General features: G+C 55.5%; 3 protein-coding genes and 1 pseudogene across 3 annotated transcripts; 3 read left to right on the forward strand and 1 right to left on the reverse strand.

The window, feature by feature from the left end:
- The first annotated feature begins 758 nt into the window (after positions 1–758).
- LOC137673958 (feather keratin 1-like) lies at positions 759–2,493 on the forward strand. Its single transcript, XM_068419021.1, has 3 exons — positions 759–809; positions 1,636–1,788; positions 2,152–2,493. Exons 1-3 carry the CDS (start codon positions 759–761, stop codon positions 2,491–2,493), a joined length of 546 nt encoding a protein of 181 aa, XP_068275122.1.
- A 5,542-nt stretch (positions 2,494–8,035) lies between these two features.
- Positions 8,036–9,770, forward strand: LOC137673959 (feather keratin 1-like). Its single transcript, XM_068419022.1, has 3 exons — positions 8,036–8,086; positions 8,913–9,065; positions 9,429–9,770. The coding sequence occupies exons 1-3, from the start codon at positions 8,036–8,038 to the stop codon at positions 9,768–9,770; spliced, it is 546 nt and encodes a 181-aa protein (XP_068275123.1).
- Positions 9,771–12,715: 2,945 nt separating this feature from the next.
- On the reverse strand, positions 12,716–14,544 carry LOC137673960 (feather keratin 1-like; annotated as a pseudogene).
- A 759-nt stretch (positions 14,545–15,303) lies between these two features.
- On the forward strand, positions 15,304–17,038 carry LOC137673961 (feather keratin 1-like). The gene is made up of 3 exons (XM_068419024.1): positions 15,304–15,354; positions 16,181–16,333; positions 16,697–17,038. Exons 1-3 carry the CDS (start codon positions 15,304–15,306, stop codon positions 17,036–17,038), a joined length of 546 nt encoding a protein of 181 aa, XP_068275125.1.
- Positions 17,039–18,664: the final 1,626 nt, after the last annotated feature.

The raw sequence follows: 18,664 nt of genomic DNA on the forward strand, positions 1-18,664 counted from the left end.
CTGGAAGCCATTTCCCAAGATGAAAGGACAAGAAGCTGATTGGGAGTGGATGGATGGATGGATGGATGGATGGATGGATGGATTTCTGGATTTATGGAGGGGAAAGCAGGCCTGACCAGCCTCACAGCTCTCTTTGATGACATGCCTGGCTCTTGTGGGTGAGAGAAGTCCAGCAAATGTTGTTAATCTCATCTAACCAAGGCTTTTGATGCTGTCTCCTGTAACAATCCTGACAGACCAACTGATGAAATACAGGCTAGGGAAGAGCACAGGGCAGGAGATTGAAATCTGGCATGGCTGGTGGCTTCCAGGAGTTGTGACGAGCGGCATGCAGTCCGGCTGGTGGCCAGTCACTCTTGGTGCACTGCAGGGATCCACACTAGGGTCAGTATTGTTCAACCCTTTTTTTAATGACCTGCACGGTTGCAAGGATTACACTCTCAGCAAGTCTGCACATGACACGCCACTTGGGGGAGGAGGACGTTCATACAGCAGACAGCTGTGCTGCTGTTCAGGGGGAGGGCGAGAGCGTGGAGGCACGGGCAGATGGGACTGTCATGGGGGGTGGAAGGGAACAGATGCACAGGCCTCATCTTCCTGGCCAAAGAGACCAGGCTGGGGTGAGGACATCTCCTGAATATTCCGTGGAGGGAAAGAAAGGCTTGCAGAAAGCATCTCCCCACTGCTTAGGACTCATCCCTGGGGGTCAAGCGATATGTCTTCTCATGGCATTTGGGCTTCAGCGTGCCTCCCCTCCCATGCCCCAAAGGCCTCCTCAGCCTGAAGCAGAAACCAGCACCATTGCAGAGGTAAGTTCCTCCAGCTCCCCAAGGACTGAGGGCCAGCAGGACCCTGCAGTGCCACGTGCCTGAGAAGGCTCAGGGAGGGGATGTGCTCAGAAGGGCACAAAAACAGTATATCAAGGAGCCATGCACTTCCCTGCCCTGCAGACATGGAAGCAGCTGGGACGCGTCCCAGGAGGGCAAGGGAACGCCTTCAGTAGGCAAGCTTCCTGGGATAGACTCTCCCTACGCATAGCAAGTCACGCTCTAATTTTGGATTCTCTGTGTGTCAGCCTTTTGGTGTGAGGCCAAGCCAGGACTGTGTGCTGTCTGCAGGCCCGTGTCCACGCAGGTCTGAATTCCCCTGTAGCCACGGCAGCTTCGTCCCAGCCCCAGGAAAACAAGCTCTGAGCACTGGCCTCTACCCAACTACACAGCTCCAGGAAGACCTAATGGCCATTCCTATCACCCTCACCTTCTTCCCAGCATTCCCACAGCTCACCAGGCTTGCAGGATGGTCAGTGTGTTTGGAAAAGTGGCCAGGCCATTGTGTTTCCTGCTGGTCGGGGTCCAAAGTGTGCAGCCAAAGTGTATGGTGGTGTGAGGAGAGTGGGAGGAACAAGACATTGTCCCAAGACACAACACACCCCTCACGTAGTGAGGAAGAACCCAGTGCCATGAGGGTATGCTTGGGCCTTGACTTCTGCCCGTACTCATGTGTTCTTGCATGGGAAATCCTTGGGCTTCTCACCCCGGTACTTGAAAGGAGCCTCCGTGACCTAGAGGGCATGTCAGAAATGAGGAAATGAAATGGCAGCGTTGACGGAAACCAAAACGCAACCGATGCCATTAGGTCGGATATTTTTCTTTGGAGGTGAGTCTGCTGGAAAATTACAGCCCCTGTGCAGTGATTGTGTGCCTGGGGCGGTGCAGAAGCAGTATAAAAGCGGCCCCTTCGCCTCACTCTCTCATCCACTCCTCTCGCCTCCATCTCCTTGAGAACAAGGTGAGTCTGAAGCCCTTTCTCCTCCTTCGCCGCCTCCTCTGAGGCTTCTCAGCCCATACATGCCCCTTTATCCCATGCGGGGTCTTGGAACTGCTGGCCAAGGGAGAGAGAAGCGCGCAGAAGGTGTGACCCAGAGAGAGGCTGGGTCTTGGCTGAGGTGTCTCCTGAGCTTTGGGTAGGAAGCCATCTCCCTGGGCCTGCTCTCTCTTGGCGGTGCTCTTGAGGGAAAGCGGAAGCCTGTGGACCTCTGTACACAGACACCAACTCTCGTCTACACTTCGTGCCTTGCCTTCGTCGTGGTGGGGTGACAGGCTGCTCCTCACCAACTCCTCATGCTCTTCTTCCCCCCGCCCTCTCTCCCAGGTGCAACTCTACTCCCAAAACATGTCCTGCTACAACACATGCCTGCCATGCCAGCCCTGCGGCCCCACCCCGCTGGCCAACAGCTGCAATGAGCCCTGTGTCAGGCAGTGCCAGGACTCCACCGTTGTCATCCAGCCCTCCCCTGTGGTGGTGACCCTGCCTGGACCCATCCTCAGCTCCTTCCCACAGAACACCGCCGTGGGATCCTCCACCTCTGCTGCTGTTGGCAGCATCCTCAGCTCTGAGGGAGTGCCCATCAACTCTGGGGGCTTTGGCCTCGGGGGCCTTGGCCTCTGTGGCATTGGCAGCGGCTACTGTGGCAGGAGGTGCTTCCCCTGCTAAAGCTGCTGGCGATGGCCCTGGGAAAGGCCCCAGGGACCCATAAGATGGTACTGGGCTGGGGACAGAGCATCGGCTTGTTGCTTCCAGAAGAGCTGAACAACCCCAGCACCCCTTGCAAAAGGACGGGGTCAGCCTGGGCTCTTGGAAAGCACGGCCCATGCCTCCCTTTCCCCTCTTCCACTCTCTCCTTTCCCTCCTCTTTCCTTGTTCTCTTGTGCTCCCCTGGGCTGTTGAGCCCCACAGAGCCAGCCTAGGGAAGACATGCTGGCCCTGCTCCCTCTGTGGGACAGGCAGATGGACACCTCGTGGGATCTCTGCCACAGCCATGGCTTGCGGACTCTTCTCTGCCCCTGCTATTCCCTGCACCGAGATCTCCACTCAGAGCGACCTCCTTTCCCTCTTTTGACTCATTAAAGTTCTGCTGCATCCCAGCCTGTGCCTTTGCATCATCCTTTCCCCTGCAGACACCCTCCCAAAATGCACAGCGAGACAGACGTTTCTCAGGGGTGGTTTTTGGGAGGAGGTTTTGGGAGATCGTTGTGGAGTGCTTGTTAAAACAATGCTTGTTAACATAAAGACTGTGGGCAGTCTTTCCAAAGTACTTCTTCTTCAGAAGATGGCTGAGCATCAGTTTGCTGGTGCAAGGGGCTGGCTGATTGCCTTTGCGTCACTTGCTTTTTTCTCATTTGCCCCTTCCTCTCTTCAACTCTCCTCATCTCCACCCAAGGGTATTTCGCTCTCTTGCTCTTCCCATTCTCCCCTCATCCCACTCGGACAGCCGAGAGAACAGCTGGTGGGTGCTTAGTGCTAGTCAACACAGCACACAGACCCACAGGCAGTGCGTGTCCTCCTTGCCCTGCTCCTTCCCTGCCTGTGCCCAGGACTTCCTGGGAAAGTTTCAGGAGAGAGGGGACTAGGGAGAGACTCAGGGCAGGAGAAGAGGCAGTGGGTACGGGCTGAGTGTCTCAAACCACTGTCCAGGAGCTCCCCAAAGCACTGCGGTGACCAGCAGCAAAGACTGCAGAAAGACTGGCAGCTGAGGAAGAAGAGCAGCTGAACTGCTGCAGCACACAGCGGGGCAAGATGATACATACCCACCCAGAGCCCTGATCAGCAGCTGGCTTGGTAGCAACCAGCCCTGTCTTCCCACGAATCCTTCAGCCCCTGAGAAGCAGCAGCCAAAAAGCAGGCCCAGCAAAGCTGCTTTTGCAGTAACCCCATCAAAACAAGTGCGACTCCCAGCACTGTTCCTCAACGCCAAGGACTTCCATCAGCATCCTAGGCAATAGGAGCAGGACCTCAGTTAGGAGACAGAGGGTACTGACTATCCCGCTCTGCTCAGTACTCATCTGATGGCATCTAAACCACTGCTTTCAGACAAGAAAGATGTAATGCAAGACCTTGACCAAGTGGAGAGTTCAGCACAGGGTGTCCAGGATGGTGAGAAGATGGAGCGCTTGGTTCGGGATGAAAGGCTGAGGCCACGAGGCTTGCTGAGCATGAAGAGAAGACTTTGGTGGGAGACCTAAGAGCAGCTTTGCAGTAGCTCTGGTGAGCTCCCCCAGAAGACAGATCCAGACTCAACACTGTGGCAGTGCGTGGCTGGAGGACTAGAGACAACAGGCTCACATTGAAAGATGAGAGGTTTGGACACGGCTGAAGGGAAACGGTACTTACGAAGAGGAAAGTCCAGCAGTGCAACAGGCTGCCTGGGGCGGTTATGCAGTAACCCTCCTTGGACGCTCATGGCTGACTGAGCTTGGAGCAAGGGTCTGGGCCCAATGACCTCTGGAGGTCCTTTCCAACTTGATTACACTATGATCCTGTGGTCCCAGGACCGCCTGTTTATGCCTCTGCCCACTGGCGATAAGGCCAGCAATGAGGAGGAGGGGCTCAGCCTCCCAGTCAAGGAGACAGGCAGTGTGCAGGAGCTCTCCTGAATGCTATGTGGAAGGAAACAAAAGATTGCAAAAAGCATCGCTGCACCAGCTAGAAGACCACAAGATCTGTGGCCCCCAGCTCTTCGGACAATGTTTTCACAGAGATGTTGTGGCAGTGCAGTGTGTTCCTTACTCTTCTCATGCTTTTATTTTCCACCTCGTCTTCTCCTCACCCCGCAACTCTAAATCTCAGTGTTGTGGCTAGGACAGGTTCTCCTAGGCTTTTCTGAGAAGGTATTGCCTCTGCCTTGTCAATAACACATTCATGCCTCCTCCTCCTCACTACTTGCTTCACAATGTTGAGCTTACCAAGCAAAAACAAAAGGTGTACACAACAAAGGGATGGTAGTGACTGAACTACATCGGGTCATTCTAGCCCACTAGAGCCCACGTAGGCCGAGAACTTTAGAAACCAGAGGTCACACCCAAGTCACAACTAAGAATACTCAATGCAAACCTGTGCTGACAATCCCTGCACACCCATCCCCAACACCCCCCTCCCACAACTACCCCAGAGCAACATCTCCCTGGGCATCTTGGGAGAGCGTCTGCAGAGGAAAGGAAGATGCAAATGTACGAGCTGGGATGCAGCAGAACTTTAATGAGTCAAAAAAAGGGGTATGAGGTCGATCCAAGTGGAGGGACCAGAACACAGAGCACCAGGGGCAGACAAGAGTCTGCATCCCATGGCAGTGGCAGAGATCCTGCCAGGTGGCCATCTGTCTCCCCACAGAGGGAGGATGGCCAGCAGGTCCTCCCTAGGTTGGCTCTGTGGGGCTCAGAGGGGAGCACAAGAGAACAAGGAAAGAGGAGGGAGAGGAGAGAGTGGAAGAGGGGAAAGGGAGGCATGGGCCGTGCTTTCCAAGAGCCCAGGCTGACCCCGTCCTTCTGCAAGGGGTGCTGGGGTTGCTCAGCTCTTCTGGAAGCAACAAGCCGATGCTCTGTCCCCAGTCCAGTACCATCTTATGGGTCCCTGGGGCCTTTCCCAGGGCCATCACCAGCAGCTTTAGCAGGGGAAGCACCTCCTGCCACAGAGGCCGCTGCCAATGCCACAGAGGCCAAGGCCCCCGAGGCCAAAGCCCCCAGAGTTGATGGGCACTCCCTCAGAGCTGAGGATGCTGCCAACAGCAGCAGAGGTGGAGGATCCCACGGCGGTGTTCTGTGGGAAGGAGCTGAGGATGGGGCCGGGCAGGGTCACCACCACAGGGGAGGGCTGGATGACAACGGTGGAGTCCTGGCACTGCCTGACACAGGGCTCATTGCAGCTGTTGGCCAGAGGGGTCGGGCCGCAGGGCTGGCATGGCAGGCACGCGTTGTAGCAGGACATGTTTTGGGAGTAGAGTTGCACCTGGGAGAGAGGGCAGGGGGAAGAAGAGCATGAGGAGTTGGTGAGGAGCATCCTGTCACACCACCACGAGGGAGCCGAGACATGAGCTGCAGGCAAGAGTTAGAGACTGCACAGGGAGACACACGGCCTTCTTCCCCTCAAACGAGCCCTGCCATGACCAACCAAGCCCAGGGGGAAGCCTTCCTAGCCCATCACTCAGGATACACCTCAGCCAAGACCCAGCCATGACACACCTCCGGCCCCCTTCCCTCTCCCGTGACAAGCAGCTCCAAGACCCTGCATGGGACAAAGGGGCAAGTATGTGCTGAGAAATCCAGAAGAGGGAGCAGGACCACGAGGAGGCGGCGAAAGGGCTTCAGACTCACCTTGTTCTCAAGGAGATGGAGGCGAGAGGAGTGGATGAGAGAGTGAGGAGAGGGGGCCCGCTTTTATACTGCTCCCGCACCACCCCAGGCGCACACTCACTGCACACGGGCTGTAATTTTCCAGCAGACTCACCTCCACCACAAAATATCCTACCTAATGGCACAGCTTGTGTTCTGCTTTCCGTCAACGCTGCCATTTTCTTTCCTCATTTCTGACATGCCTGCTCTGCCATGCAGCCTCCTTTCATGTGCCTGCATGAGAAGACAAAGGATATCCTGAGCAAGACCATGTCATTTGGGGAACAAGATGCCTCCTAAGTGAGGGAGGGGTCCTGTGCGGGCAGGGGATCTTGGCTTGGGGCAGTGAAGGGCAGTTGCTTGCATCTCCCTTGCAGGAAGAGGCCCAACTCTGCCCCATACCACACGTCAGTAGAGCACCCAAAGGCTTGTCTTCCTTGAGGACATGCCACGGGCTTCTCTCTCCTCCCTCTCTCTCCGCTCGCTCCAACAGTAACTGCCCGTTGCACCCCTGGGCAGACAGGCTCTGCTAACGTTTCAGCTCTCTTCCTCTTGATGCCCGTTGCTCTGCGGAGAACATTTGTCAGGCTCTCTGAGTATGCACGGTTGGTGTTAACAAAGCCAAAACCCATCTGGCGTTGAATCGGGTAAAGCACATGGAGGTCAAGAAGAAGGTCATCTTCCAGGTGGCTCACTAGCAAATGCAAGGCTTGGGCAAAGACAACCCCAGCATTGAACAGGGCAGCTTCCCTGATGACAGGGGAAACACGAAACGTCGAGGTACTCCAAGGGTTCTTGGCCTTGGTCTTTCCTGGTAGCATTTGATGTCGAAAGATCCAGCTCCTGATATTCCTCAGAACATCTGCAGCAGAAAAGACTTACCCACAGCAGACGAGGATCAGGTGTGCGAACATTTACACAGATTGGACTCACATGGTGTCCCTACAAGGTCGCTCTCAACTCCCTTTGAAAGTCACAGCAGTCATGGAATGCATATGAGGACTGGAAGAAAGACAATGGGCCTCCTGTCTTCAGGAAGGGCACAACGGAGGAGCCAGGGAATGACAGGCTCATCTGTCTCACCTCTATTCCTGCAAAGGTGATGGAGCAAATCATCCTGGAAGCCATTTCCCAAGATGAAAGGACAAGAAGCTGATTGGGAGTGGATGGATGGATGGATGGATGGATGAATGGATTTCTGGATTTACGGAGGGGAAAGCAGTCCTGACCAACCTCACAGCTCTCTTTGATGACATGCCTGGCTCTTGTGGGTGAGAGAAGTCCAGCAAATGTTGTTAATCTCATCTAACCAAGGCTTTTGACGCTGTCTCCTGTAACAATCCTGACAGACCAACTGATGAAATACAGGCTAGGGAAGAGCACAGGGCAGGAGATTGAAATCTGGCATGGCTGGTGGCTTCCAGGAGTTGTGACAAGTGGCATGCAGTCCAGCTGGTGGCCAGTCACTCTTGGTGCACTGCAGGGATCCACACTAGGGTCAGTATTGTTCAACCCTTTTTTTAATGACCTGCACGGTTGCAAGGATTACACTCTCAGCAAGTCTGCACATGACACGCCACTTGGGGGAGGAGGACGTTGATACAGCAGACAGCTGTGCTGCTGTTCAGGGGGAGGTCGAGAGCCTGGAGGCACGGGCAGACGGGACTGTCATGGGGGGTGGAAGGGAACAGATGCACAGGCCTCATCTTCCTGGCCAAAGAGACCAGGCTGTGGTGAGGACATCTCCTGAATATTCCGTGGAGGGAAAGAAAGGCTTGCAGAAAGCATCTCCCCACTGCTTAGGACTCATCCCTGGGGGTCAAGCGATATGTCTTCTCATGGCATTTGGGCTTCAGCGTGCCTCCCCTCCCATGCCCCAAAGGCCTCCTCAGCCTGAAGCAGAAACCAGCACCATTGCAGAGGTAAGGTCCTCCAGCTCCCCAAGGACTGAGGGCCGGCAGGACACTGCAGTGCCACGTGCCTGAGAAGGCTCAGGGAGGGGATGTGCTCAGAAGGGCACAAAAACAGTACATCAAGGAGCCATGCACTTCCCTGCCCTGCAGACATGGAAGCAGCTGGGACGCGTCCCAGGAGGGCAAGGGAACGCCTTCAGTAGGCAAGCTTCCTGGGATAGACTCTCCCTACGCATAGCAAGTCACGCTCTAATTTTGGATTCTCTGTGTGTCAGCCTTTTGGTGTGAGGCCAAGCCAGGACTGTGTGCTGTCTGCAGGCCCGTGTCCACGCAGGTCTGAATTCCCCTGTAGCCACGGCAGCTTCATCCCAGTCCCAGGAAAACAAGCCCTGAGCACTGGCCTCTACCCAACTACACAGCTCCAGGAAGACCTAATGGCCATTCCTATCACCCTCACCTTCTTCCCAGCATTCCGACAGCTCGGCGGGCTTGCAGGATGGTCAGTGTGTTTGGAAAAGTGGCCAGGCCATTGTGTTTCCTGCTGGTCGGGGTCCAAAGTGTGCAGCCAAAGTGTATGGTGGTGTGAGGAGAGTGGGAGGAACAAGGCATTGTCCCAAGCCCCAACACACCCCTCACGTAGTGAGGAAGAACCCAATGCCACGAGGGTCTGCTTGGGCCTTGACTTCTGCCTGTACTCATGTGTTCTTGCATGGGAAATCCTTGGGCTTCTCGCCCTGGTACTTGAAAGGAGCCTCCGTGGCCTAGAGGGCATGTCAGAAATGAGGAAATGAAATGGCAGCGTTGACGGAAACCAAAACTCAACCGATGCCATTAGGTCGGATATTTTTCTTTGGAGGTGAGTCTGCTGGAAAATTACAGCCCATGTGCAGTGACTGTGTGCCTGGGGCGGTGCAGGAGCAGTATAAAAGCGGCCCCTTCTCCTCACTCTCTCATCCACTCCTCTCGCCTCCATCTCCTTGAGAACAAGGTGAGTCTGAAGCCCTTTCTCCTCCTTCGATGCCTCCTCTGAGGCTTCTCAGCCCATACATGCCCCTTTGTCCCATGTGGGGTCTTGGAACTGCTGACAAAGGGAGAGAGAAGCACGCAGAAGGTGTGACCTAGAGAGAGGTTGGGTCTTGGCTGAGGTGTCTCCTGAGCTTTGGGTAGGAAGCCATCTCCCTGGGCCTGCTCACTCTTGGCGGGGCTCTTGAGGGAAAGCGGAAGCCTGTGGACCTCTGTACACAGACACCAACTCTCATCTACACTTCGTGCCTTGCCTTCGTCGTGGTGGGGTGACAGGCTGCTCCTCACCAACTCCTCATGCTCTTCTTCCCCCTGCCCTCTCTCCCAGGTGCAACTCTACTCCCAAAACATGTCCTGCTACAACACATGCCTGCCATGCCAGCCCTGCGGCCCCACCCCGCTGGCCAACAGCTGCAATGAGCCCTGTGTCAGGCAGTGCCAGGACTCCACCGTTGTCATCCAGCCCTCCCCTGTGGTGGTGACCCTGCCCGGACCCATCCTCAGCTCCTTCCCACAGAACACCGCCGTGGGATCCTCCACCTCTGCTGCTGTTGGCAGCATCCTCAGCTCTGAGGGAGTGCCCATCAACTCTGGGGGCTTTGGCCTCGGGGGCCTTGGCCTCTGTGGCATTGGCAGCGGCTACTGTGGCAGGAGGTGCTTCCCCTGCTAAAGCTGCTGGCGATGGCCCTGGGAAAGGCCCCAGGGACCCACAAGATGGTACTGGACTGGGGACGGAGCATCGGCTTGTTGCTTCCAGAAGAGCTGAACAACCCCAGCATCCCTTGCAAAAGGACGGGGTCAGCCTGGGCTCCTGGAATGCACGGCCCATGCCTCCCTTTCCCCTCTTCCACTCTCTTCTCTCCCTCCCGTCTCCTTGTTCTCTTGTGCTCCCCTGGGCTGTTGAGCCCCACAGAGCCAGCCTAGGGAAGACATGCTGGCCCTGCTCCCTCTGTGGGACAGGCAGATGGACACCTCGTGGGATCTCTGCCACAGCCATGGCTTGCGGACTCTTCTCTGCCCCTGCTATTCCCTGCACCGAGATCTCCACTCAGAGCGACCTCCTTTCCCTCTTTTGACTCATTAAAGTTCTGCTGCATCCCAGCCTGTGCCTTTGCATCATCCTTTCCCCTGCAGACACCCTCCCAAAATGCACAGCGAGACAGACGTTTCTCAGGGGTGGTTTTTGGGAGGAGGTTTTGGGGGATGGTTGTGGAGTGCTTGTTAAAACAATGCTTGTTAACATAAAGACTGTGGGCAGTCTTTCCAAAGTACTTCTTCTTCAGAAGATGGCTGAGCATCAGTTTGCTGGTGCAAGGGGCTGGCTGATTGCCTTTGCATCACTTGCTTTTTTCTCATTTGCCCCTTCCTCTCTTCAACTCTCCTCATCTCCACCCAAGGGTATTTCGCTCTCTTGCTCTTCCAGTTCTCCCCTCATCCCACTCGGACAGCCGAGAGAACAGCTGGTGGGTGCTTAGTGCTAGTCAACACAGCACACAGACCCACAGGCAGTGCGTGTGCTCCTTGCCCTGCTCCTTCCCTGCCTGTGCCCAGGCCTTCCTGGGAAAGTTTCAGGAGAGAGGGGACTGGGGAGAGACTCAGGGCAGGAGAAGAGGCAGCGGGTACGGGCTGAGTGTCTCAAACCACTGTCCAGGAGCTCCCCAAAGCACTGCGGTGACCAGCAGCAAAGACTGCAGAAAGACTGGCAGCTGAGGAAGAAGAGCAGCTGAACTGCTGCAGCACACAGCGGGGCAAGATGATACATACCCACCCAGAGCCCTGATCAGCAGCTGGCTTGGTAGCAACCAGCCCTGTCTTCCCACGAATCCTTCAGCCCCTGAGAAGCAGCAGCCCAAAAGCAGGCCCAGCAAAGCTGCTTTTGCAGTAACCCCATCAAAACTAGTGCGACTCCCAGCACTGTTCCTCAACGCCAAGGACTTCCATCAGCATCCTAGGCAATAGGAGCAGGACCTCAGTTAGGAGACAGAGGGTACTGACTATCCCGCTCTGCTCAGTACTTATCTGGTGGCATCTAAACCACTGCTTTCAGACAAGAAAGATGTAATGCAAGACCTTGACCAAGTGGAGAGTTCAGCACAGGGTGTCCAGGATGGTGAGAAGATGGAGCGCTTGGTTGGGGATGAAAGGCTGAGGCCACGAGGCTTGCTGAGCATGAAGAGAAGACTTTGGTGGGAGACCTAAGAGCAGCTTTGCAGTAGCTATGGTGAGCTCCCCCAGAAGACAGATCCAGACTCAACACTGTGGCAGTGCGTGGCTGGAGGACTAGAGACAACAGGCTCACATTGAAAGATGAGAGGTTTGGACACGGCTGAAGGGAAACGGTACTTACGAAGAGGAAAGTCCAGCAGTGCAACAGGCTGCCTGGGGCGGTTATGCAGTAACCCTCCTTGGACGCTCGTGGCTGACTGAGCTTGGAGCAAGGGTCTGGGCCCAATGACCTCTGGAGGTCCTTTCCAACTTGATTACACTATGATCCTGTGGTCCCAGGACCGCCTGTTTATGCCTCTGCCCACTGGCGATAAGGCCAGCAATGAGGAGGAGGGGCTCAGCCTCCCGGTCAAGGAGACAGGCAGTGTGCAGGAGCTCTCCTGAATGCTATGTGGAAGGAAACAAAAGATTGCAAAAAACATCGCTGCACCAGCTAGAAGACCACAAGATCGGTGGACCCCAGCTCTTCGGACAATGTTTTTACAGAGATGCTGTGGCAGTGCAGTGTGTTCCTTACTCTTCTCATGCTTTTATTTTCCACCTCGTCTTCTCCTCACCCCGCAACTCTAAATCTCAGTGCTGTGGCTAGGACAGGTTCTCCTAGGTTTTCTGGGAACGTCTTGCCTCTGCCTTGTCAATAACACATTCATGCCTCCTCCTCCTCACTACTTGCTTCACAATGTTGAGCTTACCAAGCAAAAACAAAAGGTGTACACAACAAAGGGATGGTAGTGACTGAACTACTTCGGGTCATTCTAGCCCACTAGAGCCCACGTAGGCCGAGAACTTTAGAAACCAGAGGTCACACCCAAGTCACAACTAAGAATACTCAATGCAAACCTGTGCTGACAATCCCTGCACACCCATCCCCAACACCCCCCTCCCACAACTACCCCTGAGCAACGTCTCCCTGGGCATCTTGGGAGAGCGTCTGCAGAGGAAAGGAAGATGCAAATGTACGAGCTGGGATGCAGCAGAACTTTAATGAGTCAAAAAAAGGGGTATGAGGTCGATCCAAGTGGAGGGACCAGAACACAGAGCACCAGGGGCAGACAAGAGTCTGCATCCCATGGCAGTGGCAGAGATCCTACCAGGTGGCCATCTGCCTCCCCACAGAGGGAGGATGGCCAGCAGGTCCTCCCTAGGTTGGCTCTGTGGGGCTCAGAGGGGAGCACAAGAGAACAAGGAAAGAGGAGGGAGAGGAGAGAGTGGAAGAGGGGAAAGGGAGGCATGGGCCGTGCTTTCCAAGAGCCCAGGCTGACCCCGTCCTTCTGCAAGGGGTGCTGGGGTTGCTCAGCTCTTCTGGAAGCAACAAGCCCATGCTCTGTCCCTAGACCAGTACCATCTTATGGGTCTCTGGGGCCTTTCCCAGGGCCATCGCCAGCAGCTTTAGCAGGGGAAGCACCTCCTGCCACAGTAGCCGCTGCCAATGCCACAGAGGCCAAGGCCCCCGAGGCCAAAGCCCCCAGAGTTGATGGGCACTCCCTCAGAGCTGAGGATGCTGCCAACAGCAGCGGAGGTGGAGGATCCCACGGCGGTGTTCTGTGGGAAGGAGCTGAGGATGGGGCCGGGCAGGGTCACCACCACAGGGGAGGGCTGGATGACAACGGTGGAGTCCTGGCACTGCCTGACACAGGGCTCATTGCAGCTGTTGGCCAGCGGGGTCGGGCCGCAGGGCTGGCATGGCAGGCACGCGTTGTAGCAGGACATGTTTTGGGACTAGAGGTGCACCTGCGAGAGAGGGCAGGGAGAAGAAGAAACTGAGGAGTTGGTGAGGAGCATCCTGTCACACCACCACGAGGGAGCCGAGACATGAGCTGGAGACAAGAGCTAGAGACTGCACAGGGAGACACACGGCCTTCTTCCCCTCAAACGAGCCCTGCCATGACCAACCAAGCCCAGGGGGAAGCCTTCCTAGCCCATCACTCAGGATACACCTCAGCCAAAACCCAGCCATGACACACCTCCGGCCCCCTTCCCTCTCCCATGACGAGCAGTTCCAAGACCCTGCATGGGACAAAGGGGCAAGTATGTGCTGAGAAATCCAGAAGAGGGAGCAGGACGACGAGGAGGCGGTGAAAGGGCTTCAGACTCACCTTGTTCTCAAGGAGATGGAGGCGAGAGGAGTGGATGAGAGACTGAGGAGAAAGGCCCGCTTTTATACTGCTCCCGCACCACCCCAGGCGCACACTCACTGCACACGGGCTGTAATTTTCCAGCAGACTCACCTCCACCACAAAATATCCTACCTAATGGCACAGCTTGTGTTCTGCTTTCCGTCAATGCTGCCATTTTCTTTCCTCATTTCTGACATGCCTGCTCTGCCATGCGGCCTCCTTTCATGTGTCTGCATGAGAAGACAAAGGATATCCTGAACAAGACCATGTCATTTGGGGAACAAGATGCCTCCTAAGTGAGGGAGGGGTCCTGTGCGGGCAGGGGATCTTGGCTTGGGGCAGTGAAGGGCAGTTGCTTGCATCTCCCTTGCAGGAAGAGGCCCAACTCTGCCCCATACCACACGTCAGTAGAGCACCCAAAGGCTTTTCTTCCTTGAGGACATGCCACGTGCTTCTCTCTCCTCCCTCTCTCTCCGCTCGCTCCAACAGTAACTGCCCGTTGCACCCCTGGGCAGACAGGCTCTGCTAACGTTTCAGCTCTCTTCCTCTTGATGCCCGTTGCTCTGCGGAGAACATTTGTCAGGCTCTCTGAGTATGCACGGTTGGTGTTAACAAAGCCAAAACCCATCTGGCATTGAATCGGGTAAAGCACATGGAGGTCAAGAAGAAGGTCTTCTTCCAGGTGGCTCACTAGCAAATGCAAGGCTTGGGCAAAGACAACCCCAGCATTGAACAGGGCAGCTTCCCTGATGACAGGGGATACACGAAACGTCGAGGTACTCCAAGGGTTCTTGGCCTTGGTCTTTCCTGGTAGCATTTGATGTCGAAAGATCCAGCTCCTGATATTCCTCAGAACATCTGCAGCAGAAAAGACGTACCCACAGCAGACGAGGATCAGGTGTGCGAACATTTACACAGATTGGACTCACATGGTGTCCCTACAAGGTCGCTCTCAACTCCCTTTGAAAGTCACAGCAGTCATGGAATGCATATGAGGACTGGAAGAAAGACAATGGGCCTCCTGTCTTCAGGAAGGGCACAATGGAATGACAGGCTCATCTGTCTCACCTCTATTCCTGCAAAGGTGATGGAGCAAATCATCCTGGAAGCCATTTCCCAGGATGAAAGGACAAGAAGCTGATTGAGAGTGGATGGATGGATGGATGGATGGATGGATGAATGGATTTATGGATTTACGGAGGGGAAAGCAGGTCTGACCAACCTCACAGCTCTCTTTGATGACATGCCTGGCTCTTGTGCGTGAGAGAAGTCCAGCAAATGTTGTTAATCTCATCTAACCAAGGCTTTTGACGCTGTCTCCTGTAACAATCCTGACAGACCAACTGATGAAATACAGGCTAGGGAAGAGCACAGGGCAGGAGATTGAAATCTGGCATGGCTGGTGGCTTCCAGGAGTTGTGACAAGTGGCATGCAGTCCAGCTGGTGGCCAGTCACTCTTGGTGCACTGCAGGGATCCACACTAGGGTCAGTATTGTTCAACCCTTTTTTTAATGACCTGCACGGTTGCAAGGATTACACTCTCAGCAAGTCTGCACATGACATGCCACTTGGGGGAGGAGGACGTTGATACAGCAGACAGCTGTGCTGCTGTTCAGGGGGAGGGCGAGAGCGTGGAGGCACGGGCAGACGGGACTGTCATGGGGGGTGGAAGGGAACAGATGCACAGGCCTCATCTTCGTGGCCAAAGAGACCAGGCTGTGGTGAGGACATCTCCTGAATATTCCGTGGAGGGAAAGAAAGGCTTGCAGAAAGCATCTCCCCACTGCTTAGGACTCATCCCTGGGGGTCAAGCGATATGTCTTCTCATGGCATTTGGGCTTCAGCGTGCCTCCCCTCCCATGCCCCAAAGGCCTCCTCAGCCTGAAGCAGAAACCAGCACCATTGCAGAGGTAAGGTCCTCCAGCTCCCCAAGGACTGAGGGCCAGCAGGACACTGCAGTGCCACGTGCCTGAGAAGGCTCAGGGAGGGGATGTGATCAGAAGGGCACAAAAACAGTACATCAAGGAGCCATGCACTTCCCTGCCCTGCAGACATGGAAGCAGCTGGGACGCGTCCCAGGAGGGCAAGGGAATGCCTTCAGTAGGCAAGCTTCCTGGGATAGACTCTCCCTACGCATAGCAAGTCACGCTCTAATTTTGGATTCTCTGTGTGTCAGCCTTTTGGTGTGAGGCCAAGCCAGGACTGTGTGCTGTCTGCAGGCCCGTGTCCACGCAGGTCTGAATTCCCCTGTAGCCACGGCAGCTTCGTCCCAGCCCCAGGAAAACAAGCTCTGAGCACTGGCCTCTACCCAACTACACAGCTCCAGGAAGACCTAATGGCCATTCCTATCACCCTCACCTTCTTGCCAGCATTCCCACAGCTCGGCGGGCTTGCAGGATGGTCAGTGTGTTTGGAAAAGTGGCCAGGCCGTTGTGTTTCCTGCTGGTCGGGGTCCAAAGTGTGCAGCCAAAGTGTATGGTGGTGTGAGGAGAGTGGGAGGAACAAGGCATTGTCCCAAGCCCCAACACACACCTCACGTAGTGAGGAAGAACCCAATGCCACGAGGGTATGCTTGGGCCTTAACTTCTGCCCGTACTCATGTGTTCTTGCATGGGAAATCCTTGGGCTTCTCGCCCCGGTACTTGAAAGGAGCCTCCGTGGCCTAGAGGGCATGTCAGAAATGAGGAAATGAAATGGCAGCGTTGACGGAAACCAAAACGCAACCGATGCCATTAGGTCGGATATTTTTCTTTGGAGGTGAGTCTGCTGGAAAATTACAGCCCATGTGCAGTGACTGTGTGCCTGGGGCGGTGCAGAAGCAGTATAAAAGCGGGCCCTTCTCCTCACTCTCTCATCCACTCCTCTCGCCTCCATCTCCTTGAGAACAAGGTGAGTCTGAAGCCCTTTCTCCTCCTTCGCCGCCTCCTCTGAGGCTTCTCAGCCCATACATGCCCCTTTGTCCCATGCGGGGTCTTGGAACTGCTGGCCAAGGGAGAGAGAAGCACGCAGAAGGTGTGACCCAGAGAGAGGCTGGGTCTTGGCTGAGGTGTCTCCTGAGCTTTGGGTAGGAAGCCATCTCCCTGGGCCTGCTCACTCTTGGCGGGGCTCTTGAGGGAAAGCGGAAGCCTGTGGACCTCTGTACACAGACACAAACTCTCATCTACACTTCGTGCCTTGCCTCCCTCATGGTGGGGTGACAGGCTGCTCCTCACCAACTCCTCATGCTCTTCTTCCCCCTGCCCTCTCTCACAGGTGCAACTCTACTCCCAAAACATGTCCTGCTACAACACATGCCTGCCATGCCAGCCCTGCGGCCCCACCCCGCTGGCCAACAGCTGCAATGAGCCCTGTGTCAGGCAGTGCCAGGACTCCACCGTTGTCATCCAGCCCTCCCCTGTGGTGGTGACCCTGCCTGGACCCATCCTCACCTCCTTCCCACAGAACACCGCCGTGGGATCCTCCACCTCTGCTGCTGTTGGCAGCATCCTCAGCTCTGAGGGAGTGCCCATCAACTCTGGGGGCTTTGGTCTCGGGGGCCTTGGCCTCTGTGGCATTGGCAGCGGCTACTGTGGCAGGAGGTGCTTCCCCTGCTAAAGCTGCTGGCAATGGCCCTGGGAAAGGCCCCAGGGACCGACAAGATGGTACTGGACTGGGGACAGAGCATCGGCTTGTTGCTTCCAGAAGAGCTGAGCAACCCCAGCACCCCTTGCAAAAGGACGGGGTCAGCCTGGGCTCTCGGAAAGCACGGCCCATCGCTCCCTTTCCCCTCTTCCACTCTCTTCTCTCCCTTCCGTCTCCTTGTTCTTTTGTGCTCCTCTGGGCTGTTGAGCCCCACAGAGCCAACCTAGGGAAGACATGCTGGCCCTGCTCCCTCTGTGGGACAGGCAGATGGACACCTGGTAGGATCTCTGCCACAGCCATGGCTTGCGGACTCTTCTCTGCCCCTGGTATTCCCTGCACCGAGATCTCCACTCAGAGTGACCTCCTTTCCCTCTTTTGTCTCATTAAAGTTCTGCTGCATCCCAGCCTGTGCCTTTGCATCATCCTTTCCCCTGCAGACACCCTCCCAAAATGCACAGCGAGACAGACGTTTCTCAGGGGTGGTTTTTGGGAGGAGGTTTTGGGGGATCGTTGTGGAGTGCTTGTTAAAACAATGATTGTTAACATAAAGACTGTGGGCAGTCTTTCCAAAGTACTTCTTCTTCAGAAGATGGCTGAGCATCAGTTTGCTGGTGCAAGGGGCTGGCTGATTGCCTTTGCATCACTTGCTTTTTTTTCATTTGCCCCTTCCTCTCTTCAACTCTCCTCATCTCCACCCAAGGGTATTTCACTCTCTTGCTCTTCCCATTCTCCCCTCATCCCACTCGGACAGCCGAGAGAACAGCTGGTGGGTGCTTAGTGCTAGTCAACACAGCACACAGACCCACAGGCAGTGCGTGTGCTCCTTGCCCTGCTCCTTCCGTGCCTGTGCCCAGGCCTTCCTGGGAAAGTTTCAGGAGAGAGGGGACTAGGGAGAGACTCAGGGCAGGAGAAGAGGCAGTGGGTACGGGCTGAGTGTCTCAAACCACTGTCCAGGAGCTCCCCAAAACACTGCGGTGACCAGCAGCAAAGACTGCAGAAAGACCGGCAGCTGAGGAAGAAGAGCAGCTGAACTGCTGCAGCACACAGCGGGGCAAGATGATACATACCCACCCAGAGCCCTGATCAGCAGCTGGCTTGGTAGCAACCAGCCCTGTCTTCCCACGAATCCTTCAGCCCCTGAGAAGCAGCAGCCCAAAAGCAGGCCCAGCAAAGCTGCTTTTGCAGTAACCCCATCAAAACAAGTGCGACTCCCAGCACTGTTCCTCAACACCAACGACTTCCATCAGCATCCTAGGCAATAGGAGCAGGACCTCAGTTAGGAGACAGAGGGTACTGACTATCCCGCTCTGCTCAGTACTCATCTCATGGCATCTAAACCACTGCTTTCAGACAAGAAAGATGTAATGCAAGACCTTGACCAAGTGGAGAGTTCAGCACAGGGTGTCCAGGATGGTGAGAAGACGGAGCGCTTGGTTGGGGAGGTTGAAAGGCTGAGGGCACGAGGCTTGCTGAGCATGAAGAGAAGACTTTGGTGGGAGACCTAAGAGCAGCTTTGCAGTAGCTATGGTGAGCTCCCCCAGAAGACAGATCCAGACTCAACACTGTGGCAGTGCGTGGCTGCAGGACTAGAGACAACAG

The sequence above is a fragment of the Nyctibius grandis genome, chromosome 26 (assembly GCF_013368605.1).
Source record: "Nyctibius grandis isolate bNycGra1 chromosome 26, bNycGra1.pri, whole genome shotgun sequence".
NCBI classification, from domain to species: domain Eukaryota; kingdom Metazoa; phylum Chordata; class Aves; order Nyctibiiformes; family Nyctibiidae; genus Nyctibius; species Nyctibius grandis.

Coding starts and splice junctions, on each gene's coding strand:
- LOC137673958 (XM_068419021.1), top strand. CDS start 759: ATGCCCCAAAGGCCTCCTCAGCCTGAAGCAGAAACCAGCACCATTGCA. Junction 810..1,635: donor AAACCAGCACCATTGCAGAG/GTAAGTTCCTCC, acceptor CGATGCCATTAG/GTCGGATATTTTTCTTTGGA. Junction 1,789..2,151: donor TCCATCTCCTTGAGAACAAG/GTGAGTCTGAAG, acceptor CCTCTCTCCCAG/GTGCAACTCTACTCCCAAAA.
- LOC137673959 (XM_068419022.1), top strand. CDS start 8,036: ATGCCCCAAAGGCCTCCTCAGCCTGAAGCAGAAACCAGCACCATTGCA. Junction 8,087..8,912: donor AAACCAGCACCATTGCAGAG/GTAAGGTCCTCC, acceptor CGATGCCATTAG/GTCGGATATTTTTCTTTGGA. Junction 9,066..9,428: donor TCCATCTCCTTGAGAACAAG/GTGAGTCTGAAG, acceptor CCTCTCTCCCAG/GTGCAACTCTACTCCCAAAA.
- LOC137673961 (XM_068419024.1), top strand. CDS start 15,304: ATGCCCCAAAGGCCTCCTCAGCCTGAAGCAGAAACCAGCACCATTGCA. Junction 15,355..16,180: donor AAACCAGCACCATTGCAGAG/GTAAGGTCCTCC, acceptor CGATGCCATTAG/GTCGGATATTTTTCTTTGGA. Junction 16,334..16,696: donor TCCATCTCCTTGAGAACAAG/GTGAGTCTGAAG, acceptor CCTCTCTCACAG/GTGCAACTCTACTCCCAAAA.